A 10110-nucleotide genomic window follows, 5' to 3' on the forward strand; every position below is an offset into this window, starting at 1 on the left:
TTTCTTTTTAACAATGTGGTTACCTTTCAAGTTGCTACACCGACAAGGTAACTATAGAAGGCTTCAGATAAACAATGGGATGTAGTGTTGGTTTGAAACTTAACTAAATTACTTTAAAATATTATATTATTATTTTAGTGCTTATTTTGAAGTTATTATTGACATAAGTGCTAAAACGTGGTTAGTCGTTACAGTAACTTACCTGCAAGGGTTTATGTCAGCCTAGCGGTCAGAATTTGTGTTCAGTTTGTTGTTTTGTAGTCAATGTATTCACCATTGGGGTTAATTTGTAACATTTCTTATTACTCATAACATAAGACTCATAACTGTTATTATGCCGTTTAAAGTCCTAATTTTTGATAATGGGAAGAATATTAGTGAAAGATTGGATTTTCAAAAACGTGCTTGCTTTGTGTTAACCACCACAGCCAGAAAATACACCTCATCAAACGCCTTGGTTCAAAAAAGATAAACGTGACAAAAATAAAAACACTTTTTGTGTTCAGTAACCAAATTTTGTCACTGACAAAAGAGGGATTTAATTTTTACTTACGCTATTTATAGTGTTATAAATGTTATGTTGTTAAGTTTACATAATATTGTATTTATCATTTTATATTCTGATTTTTCAGTTATACTTCCATTAAATAATCTTAAATATTAGTAAACCCATATCGATGTGCTAAAAGAATTGTTAAATCTTAATTTTTGCTTTCCATTTATATTTGGTATATAGATACAAAAATTGTCTAAAAGTTACCACAAATTTTATACCAAGAAAGTTGAGAACATTTTAGGGCTATTTTTTCCCAATGTCCTTTGGCTTCAGTTCATACAGATACAAGTTATTTTATCCATTACAATGTCGCGTAATTCTCACCATGATCACATTTGTAGCGTGTCTTGGTGAGATTATCACTCTGAGATAATTTTGCCTTTTCCGTTTTTATCGGGAAATAAACAATGGTTTGTTTGTTTGTTTGTTTGTTTGTTTGTTTGTTTGTTTGTTTGTTTGTTTGTTTGTTTGTTTGTTTGTTTGTTTGTTTGTTTGTTTGTTTGTTTGTTTGTTTGTTTGTTTGTTTGTTTGTTTGTTTGTTTGTTTGTTTGTTTGTTTGTTTGTTTGTTTGTTATTTTCTCATGACTGTATATCTAACAACTTCGTTTTTTACTAATTGCGAAAAATTTACGTAGCACTTACTCCTGAAAATTAATCGGGATCGGGTCTGAAATGTTCTTATTATATTTTTAACTGCATAAAACTTCAGTAAGAAATTAAATTGAGAATTTTAAATGACATTCACAGCTTTCTCTCTTAATCCAGACTTAGCAAAAGAAAGAATGTGTAATTATTTTCATACATGGTTTTGACTAATTGGTGTTTAGGGCAGAGACATCAGGCAATTAGTTAAAAGAAGTGTTAAGCAAGGCTGTTTCGACAGCTACAGAAAGGAAGTGGTAGCAACCTTAAATGAAAATAGTTTTTCTTATAAGTATGACCGTATGTTTTTTTGTGCTAGAGTAAACAGGTTAATGTGTTCATAGTTATAATAGCATGTTTTACATGTATAGCAAAATAAAAATCGAGAATAATTTTAATTTATATAATGAAATACTACAATACAATTATTGAATGGTTTTCCTTAAGTTATATTGTAAATAGTATTATATGTACATCGTGTAAAATGTTTATAAACATAATAGGATTGAGCATAAAAGCTACAATTTCGAACTCTGATTGATTTCGCATACGCTACTTCCAGTGTGTTGTTTATACAATCAATGTAGCTTTGGTCGAGTAATATTACAATTCTTATCATGTCGCTTACTGAGTTTCACCTCGTAATTGTCGGGCTTTAGTGTTGTTTTTGAAATATACTCTATTGGTAGTTGCCCATCGTCTGGTGCTTCTAACCAAAATTTTCTCAAAACATTGACAGTGAAATAAACTAGTTCTTTTAAAGCCAGTTCTTTTCCAAGACATTGTCTTCTTCCCAATGAAAATGGTAGAAATCCATTTATACTTTTGTATTCTCTGTTTTCATCAAGAAATCTCTCAGGGTTAAAAACCTCTGGCTGATGATGCAAATTTCCATCGTGATGAATAGCGTATATGTTGATAAACAAAGTAGTATTTCGCGGAATGACGTATTCCATTATAGATAAATCATTTACAGTAATATGGGGAACACCTAAAGGTGCTGCAGGAGTAATTCGCATTGTTTCTGATATAACAGCTTTAACATAGTGAAAGTTATCAAGGTCTGTTAATTTTAAATCGTCATCTCCTTCTAGGATTTTATCAACTTCTTCGTAACATTTCTGAGCAATGTTTTTATTTTTGATCAAATATAAAATCATAAATTGAAGTGTACTTGCAACCGTTTCAAACCCTGCCACTAAAATATCGGATAAAATTATTTCAACGTTATCCTCTGATAATTCGTCGTGCATCAATAACATATCCGTAAAGTCTTTAGGACAGTTTTTATCTAATCTGTCTCGATGTGATTCGGTTTGGCTTCTTATAAGGCGGTCACGTGACGTTTTAAAAGAATTTATAAAAAGGAATTTTCCTAGAGGAATCTTTCGTAGTATCGGAAAACCTTGGAGTAAGTTACTAAGCAGTAAACCATCATTTAGCCATTCTAGCATCTGCTGCACTTCTGCAAACTCTTCACTCTGCGGAGAGAATCGCTCGTTGAACAATAACATCCAAATCAAATTGCAGGACATCAGCGATACATCGTCAGATAAATCGAGTTGCAAATTGTCAGTATTTCCCATTCTCAACGTTATCGATTTTATGAAGAAATTAACTTCGCTTTTTAGTAGTTCCTCGATCTGTGTGTTTTCCAAAAATCTCAAAGACTTGTGGGCTATGTTTCGACGGGTTCTTAAGGCTGGGCAGGCAGTAGTCGTTATAATTCCTAAAATATATTTTCATATACTTCGTTGTTTAATTTAAATGTCAGTGTTTTGTTTTGTGACATGCGCCGAGAAAATATTTTAAAAACTATTCTTTCAACAGATACACAAAGTATAATTATGTCATTATGATCGACATCTACGAAGATGTTATCATGAAAAACATAAAGTCAATTACCTTTGAATCCTCTTGAGTACATCTCTCCCGTGTAACGCTGTGGTCTACCTGTGCATTCTTTTGAATATAACAACTTCTTCGCCATTTGGAAATCATTAATTATCACAGCAGGGCAATCGCCAAACCAAAATGTAAATACGCTGCCAATATCTTTAGATAAAAACTCGAAATATGTGTGAACTGGCGTCTTCTTTTTGAGTAGATAAGGAATGTTTCCAAGAAAAATGTATCTGTACAAACATGGCGGCATTTTCACGTATTTCATATGACTTTCCGAAAGGTGCAAGTATATAGAAACAACTACGATTATTGCAAATAAAAAAGATACCACAAGCAGAAACATCTGAAAGAGAAAATGTATTTATTTATTTATTTTATGTCTATATAACAATGTATTTCTTTAAAGTGTTAATCTATGATATACTTTAGAAGTTTGTTTAGCAGTTGCGGTAAGAGTAACAAAAAATAAAAACGAAAAAGCTGGGTAACAAGCATATTTTAATGCTCAAAAAATGTAAAGACCAGAAGACCAGAATTCCCTCGCCTCTCTTTACGGTTATGGCCATTGTCAAACCTTATGTTCCTAAAGTTCCTTCTATCCCTTACTTACTTGTGTCTACAGCGGTTTTTATTACTTGTGATTATTTTAAATTTTAAATTATTCATTCAATAGTCGATACGGCCCGAGGAAAAATCCACTTAGGCAAAAAAGAAATAACAAAAATTCGTTATTTGAATTTTAATGACGTCAGCAATGACCTGTGCTCCAATTTTTTTTCACAGTTTTTTTTAACTGTTACCTGAATTGTGTGGAGCTTATCGTGTTTTCGACGAACGCCTAAGGAGATATAAGGGTTTAAATATTTTGCCCGCTAAAACACAAAATCTTTTATTTTTTTTAGCAAATGTAAATACCTGTTGCCTTTATCGTATGGATCTTGAAACACTGATCTAGGAAATGTATAGGATCATGTATCATTGACAAACGGTTGCAGAGATATTGGGGTTTAAAGTTTTTTGTTGACGTCACAAACCCGTCCATTCCGAAACGGGTTCGGGGACCCAGATTTGGGAAACTTGCTCAAATTGGTCCTAAGTATTCCCTAGTTACCCATGCAGTAAATAATGACTGACGCCACCACCTCGTTTCCAAGTTATTTGACCCTAAAGTTTTAAGTGCACTGTAATGGCTTCATTAATTTAAACTAAGATATTGACGTTAAAGTAGTGATGTTGACGCCGCGACGTTAAATTAGTCAATTAGCATTTGAGACATGTATTTTTCTTCTTGGTTGTTAATTTGTAAGAACCCACACGACTTTTAAAATGTTATTTTATTACCTTTAATTTACTATCTTGACCTTAGTAGGCACTTAAACTTTTTTCATAAGCAGCTATTTTGAGTAAGGATTATCCTTACTACTGTTTCTTGACAACGATTTTAATTATTGATATCTTCATTAGAAAATATATAACAGACAACCACAGGATTCTCGGGACTGTTACTATCACTTAAAAGTAGGGATTAATTAGTTGTATGTGTATGTATACTAGCTTTTTAAGTACATATGTATTGAACTGATTATAGGAAATTTTATTTATAGAAAGTTATTACATTTTCCCGATTATAAGATTTCTACTAAGATTTTAGGGATAGTTTCGAGTAATAGCCAATATCTAGACTTCTGAAAGGTATAAGACGTAGAAATTTAGCATACATATGTCTAATAGTTTAATATTAAAATTCAGTAAGTATTATAACCTTGCAACAGTAAAGAAAATTATTCATGTTCTAAATTTATTTCTCCGACTGTTTTTGACACACACCCAACAATTGTCTTCTAGGTGTTAGCAAACAAGAATTTCCAATTTAAATATTACTTTTTTTGAGAATTTAAGAATCCAGTTGATTTGTCTTTTTATTTTTGCATAGTGAAACGATTGGTAGTTTGACCTGTCCAGCTACTAAATTTTCAATTAATATCATTCTAATTTCGTCCTGTGACTTATTACTGTTGCTATTAAATTTGTAGTTGCAAGTTGAAGAATTTGACTTACCTTAAATAATAAATACGTGTGTTTTTTGACTTGTTTAGAATTTGATCAGCCTTTTTCGCTAATTACAGCATCTTAGTAAGAAAAGAAAATAATAATCAAGTTTATACCTTCGATACTTTTGCTAATGTCTTTCCGACACGACCTTCATTGTATGTTTGACTTACTTTCATCGCGTTCAATTTATAATACAATAGTTACGGATGAGTAGCCTCACGAGAATACCAAGTCTAATTAATATTAAATTGTTTCGCATTGTTATGGTTTATAAAGAAATTATTACGTTGACCTAGAATAATCTGACTATTTTTTTCGAACATGACCTGAGTTAAAAAATTTGAACTGCTTTAAAACAAGATCTAGGAAACAATTAATTCAAATTACGAAAGTTTTGAAAATTCGATATTCTGATGATCGTATTTCAACACGTTTTTTCAAGTGATATTTACTTCCTGGGTCATTGCATGATGATTTCTTTAGCACGATGTCGACATTAAGGATAAGACGGATGAGTAAATGCAAGAGTGGCTTACGAACCTACTTTCAAGAAAAATGACTATTTTCAAATAAATAGTTGTCGACGTAAACTTTTTTGTTTTAATATCTTCTCTGATGGTGAGTGCCACATCACCTGGGACGAAAAAATTTTTTTTTTGACAAAAAACGTAAACCTTCAGTAAACACTGAAATATGTAGAACATTCAAGACGTTGGGACAGAGGATGAAGTGGAAACTGAACTCATTGAATTAAATGACAAGTTATTATTTCTTTTATAGCAGCAACAATCATGTAAGTTTGCTCACTTTGTCAACAATAAATTTAATGGTCTATGATTATTAAGGGACCTTCCTCGACTTGTACGTGCTGTAGAGAAGAAAACTTGGAAATTTTGTGATGACATTAGTACATAGTTAATTTACATCAAGGAAAAAAGCTATTGTCAATTTATAGGTTGTTTAGGCGGATGTATATTGCATTGCAATTATGCTTTCATCGAAAGTGGATTAATGATCTGCGTTTTTAATCTATTTACTCACGTCAAAGCAAGATCGCTTTTAACAAGAAAAAATTTATATGAGGATACGTTAAGTTTCCTTAATTTGATTTTTATATCAATGAATGAAAGAATAAAGTTTAAGATGGAATTTAGGAAAAACGTATCGCAATAAATATTGTCTTTAATATCTTATATCTTGACTTGTGAATTGTTGAGGAAATGCATAAGAAATTGCTAAGGTGTGAGAAAGCTCTAATCTTGATTTTCATTGTTGTATGTCAATCTTAGCGCGTGTTAAGTTACAAGGATTTGTGAAAATAGAGATAACAAATGAAATATGATTTTGTCAACATTTTGAAAATTCAAACGATGTCTTCTAAAAGAAGCTATCAGGCGGATGCATGTTTATTCCATGTGTGCAAATATGAATACGTAAAGATATTTTAATGTGTTCAATACAAAATCAAATTAACTTACGGTTTCTCGCAATGCAGCTAATCAAATAAAGTAAATATCACAACAAATAATTTTCACTTAAGGTAAAAACTTATTTGCAAATTTTTTTTGCTGTTTTGCCCTAATATTTTGTTATTTTTTCGTACTGCATTAGCATCCGCAAAAATTATTTCCGCGATAATATTATCCTAAAATAGAACATTTGTGCAAAAATAGTTCCGCCAAATTTTTCTCACAAATAATTTGTTTCCTTCGTGTATGTAGAATTCAGATTTCCTATTTTCATGGAAAATATTTGTGGCAGGACATAAATAGTGAAAACGTGAAGGATGTCTCTTCGCTAGACTTTCTTATTATATTTATTGGTGACAATATATACTTGAAGGCATATTGTAAGCATGAAGCAACAAGAATATCAAACAGTTTGCATAGTAACAACTTTGGTTTTTTGTGTTACTAATCTTCTATGATGTCGCCCGAACGCCCGAACCTTGTTATTGTGATCTATCTGTACTTCTACGTTTTACGATACAAACAGAAATGAAAGTCTCCGTATTTGTTATAAATTCATCCATTTTCAAAAAAAGATGAAAAACTAATAATGATAAAAACAATTTTAAAAAATCAAGAAAAAAAACATGCCTTTTATTTGGCAAGCATGCGCAATATCGTTTGTTTTTGCATCACTTTAAAATATTACCTTTGCAGTAAAAAAAATTGTTCTTTTTTACTGCGAAAAATTATCAGCAATTCATTGTGCGTCGGTTGTGCTCAGGTTGCAAGAATTTGTGAAAATGGAGATAACCTGAGATAGATAGCCTAAAATTCGATAGAATTTAAATAAATTGTTTAGAATGAGTTTCATGTACAATGAAAGCGTTTAACTATAAAATACAAAATTGCTAGTATTTGTTTAGTTGCCTTTGCATCAATGCTTTATTTCAACTGAACACTTTTAGTTCAGCACGCAGATATAGGATATGAATTGCATTTTCGACATTCTTTTAGTTATCTGTCGACTCATGATAAAATTTAAAAAGAATTTAGAACATTTGAAGAATTAAATCATGCTTGACCAATCAAAATCGTTTTAAAGTTAATCTTTTGCAAGAAAAATGGCTATTGAGTTGTCTAACAGCAGACAAGTTTGTCCCAGGAAAGGTTGTTTCTTTAAGATACAGAGAACGTGTCTTTTAAATGGAACAGACATAGCTAGGTTACTTAGAAACAAATGTTTTTGTCAACAAAACCACCCACCTTTGCGAACTACATGTATTTAACCTGTACCTTTAAACGGCATAAAAAAACAATACACGCCAACACATTTTTTTGCTTTGTCATTATTTTCCTCATTACAAAAAATCGTGATAGAATTGTTGCCCACCATGTTTGCGGGGTAAATGACATTACATTATCATGATGTCAAAAGAAAGACATTGCATTCCATTAAATGTCACGTGTTTCCCACTCGCAGTGTTAATAGGTATGAAACGATTTTGTTTTCTTTTTTAATAATCCAAAATTGATCAAATGATAATCAGTCTCTTTTATCCAACAAATGGTAGCTAGTTCCGCATAAAAAATAAATACACGCAATACAGTTGAAATATCTTTATTTGTCGTTACTTTCAACGAACCGGAATATAAAAGCGAGCTTAACAGACTTAACAGCTTATTTAAACTCTTAAATTTCTAATCCGACTATTAAACTCTTTGAGTAAAAAATCTTAAGATTTCAATTATGCATTATCCCAATTACAAGTTATGTTATACAACATATCGTATCGTTTTTGTGTTTAAAAGAACAAGTAAGGAAGTATTGAACTTTTTGTTTGTAGAAAAGAGTAAACCTCATAAAAAATCATTAAAATGATAACTAAACACAATTACTAAATGGTAGAAACAATTCTTCTTCGAAAAATAACAACGATCACAATCTGCAATAGTCATAATTTTAGAAAAACTGGAATATTTTTGTACACACAGCTATTCCAATTTCTTTCTAATAATTTTTATTCTTGTAAAAATTCAAGTTTATAATATGTTGATTTATCACACCTATTATTAATCGACACTTTCTAAATTGTCAATGTGCGTATGAAAAAGACTGAACTGTGTTTAATAGAGGTAAAAGAACATATTTTTTTTGTTTAAAAATTCGTTAGCGCCCCACCTAAACATAACTTGACTAGGGAAAGCCTGCAAAATAGTCAAGTTAACCACCTTATCGGTAAAGAAAATGTCGAACAAAAGTGACAACGTTTCTCAGGCGGTGACGAAAATTTTATCCCATAAATTTATGTTGTACATTACTGAGTTTAAAATAGTCTATAGTTGTTTTTAAGTTAAGTGTCAAGAAGAAATAAAATGGAAGTCCTGTATAGAAAGTACGTTAAATATGAAAAATACCCTGGCTGAACAGCTATCACGAAAACTCTTTTTTTCAATTTTTCAGGTTCGAGAAACTTTTGACATTTTTGAATAGATTATTAAAAATTTTAAGTGGTCAATCTTTTTAACAGACAAGAACTTTTCGCTGAGCCAGCTTAACCATCCTCTCCTAATGGTTATATGTTTGGCCGTTTAGTTTTTTCACTTTTTAAATGAAATGAAACGATCGATTCAAAGTTCAAAACAAAAAATTCGAACTAGACAGCAGGAAACAGAAAAGTTTGAATAAAAGAAATTTGTTTAGGAGATGTGTAGTGTATCAATCTTACGAATTTGAACTTGAACAGGATGATGTATTCTACAACCACATTGCAGTGAAGTAGAAAGTATGTAAAAAGTAAACTACATCCTACCTTTGCTAGAAGTTTTTAAAAATTGACAACTTGTTAACTGTCAAGAGTATCGTTGAAAGTTAAACTATACAGCTTCCTCTATATCGTACGAACTTAGTATAAAGACCAATCAGTGACGTATGTTAAAGCAGGGATCATATCAAAAACAAACAATGATATTTAATCTTATGTATTATCTGATAACTGACGAGTGTGTTGTAATTGACATCTTTTTATGAACATTCCCTGATTCTTTTTTATGAGCACATGTCTTAGCCTATTGAGCTTTTTATTTATATTTTGTTGGTTAAATATGATAATTGTGTAGACATGCAAGACGCACAGTTGAATATGACTTTTAAATGATATAATTAATTTTTTACCTCAATTTCTTTTTCTATCCACCCTATCCTCTATTTAATTCATGAAATGGTAATTTGAGATAGTTGTCTCATTTTTGATGAACAGGGTTTGTAATCAAACAAGCGTTTAATGGAAACTAAACAATCAATTAGATTTAAATCTGAATTTTAAAATTGCAGGAAAAATCTGAAACAAAGAGAGATGAAATAAAAACTTAAAGTCACTAACATTGTTTATCATCAATAATAAAATAATCAAGCTTGCTAATACACTTATAGCCCCCCCAAAATTCAAATCACTCTGCGCGTGAATTCAAATTCAAGAGGGGCACGTATTTAACTTTTTATTTGTT

The 10110-nt window shown here is 30.9% G+C and overlaps 1 protein-coding gene across 2 annotated transcripts; it reads right to left on the reverse strand.

The window, feature by feature from the left end:
* Positions 1-1464: 1464 nt before the first annotated feature.
* On the reverse strand, positions 1465-9536 carry LOC130645371 (steroid 17-alpha-hydroxylase/17,20 lyase-like). Of its 2 annotated transcripts, none has more exons than XM_057451356.1 (3): positions 9417-9536; positions 3104-3446; positions 1465-2927 (listed from the first exon to the last, which is right to left on the reverse strand). In XM_057451356.1, the coding sequence occupies exons 2-3, from the start codon at positions 3444-3446 to the stop codon at positions 1777-1779; spliced, it is 1494 nt and encodes a 497-aa protein (XP_057307339.1). In that variant the 5' UTR covers positions 9417-9536; the 3' UTR covers positions 1465-1776. The 2 variants fall into 2 exon arrangements, with proteins under 2 accessions (XP_057307339.1, XP_057307331.1); XM_057451348.1 differs by lacking the exon at positions 9417-9536 and adding an exon at positions 5162-6144.
* Between the last annotated feature and the right edge of the window lie 574 nt (positions 9537-10110).

This window comes from Hydractinia symbiolongicarpus, chromosome 1 (genome assembly GCF_029227915.1).
Source record: "Hydractinia symbiolongicarpus strain clone_291-10 chromosome 1, HSymV2.1, whole genome shotgun sequence".
NCBI classification, from domain to species: Eukaryota; Metazoa; Cnidaria; class Hydrozoa; order Anthoathecata; family Hydractiniidae; genus Hydractinia; species Hydractinia symbiolongicarpus.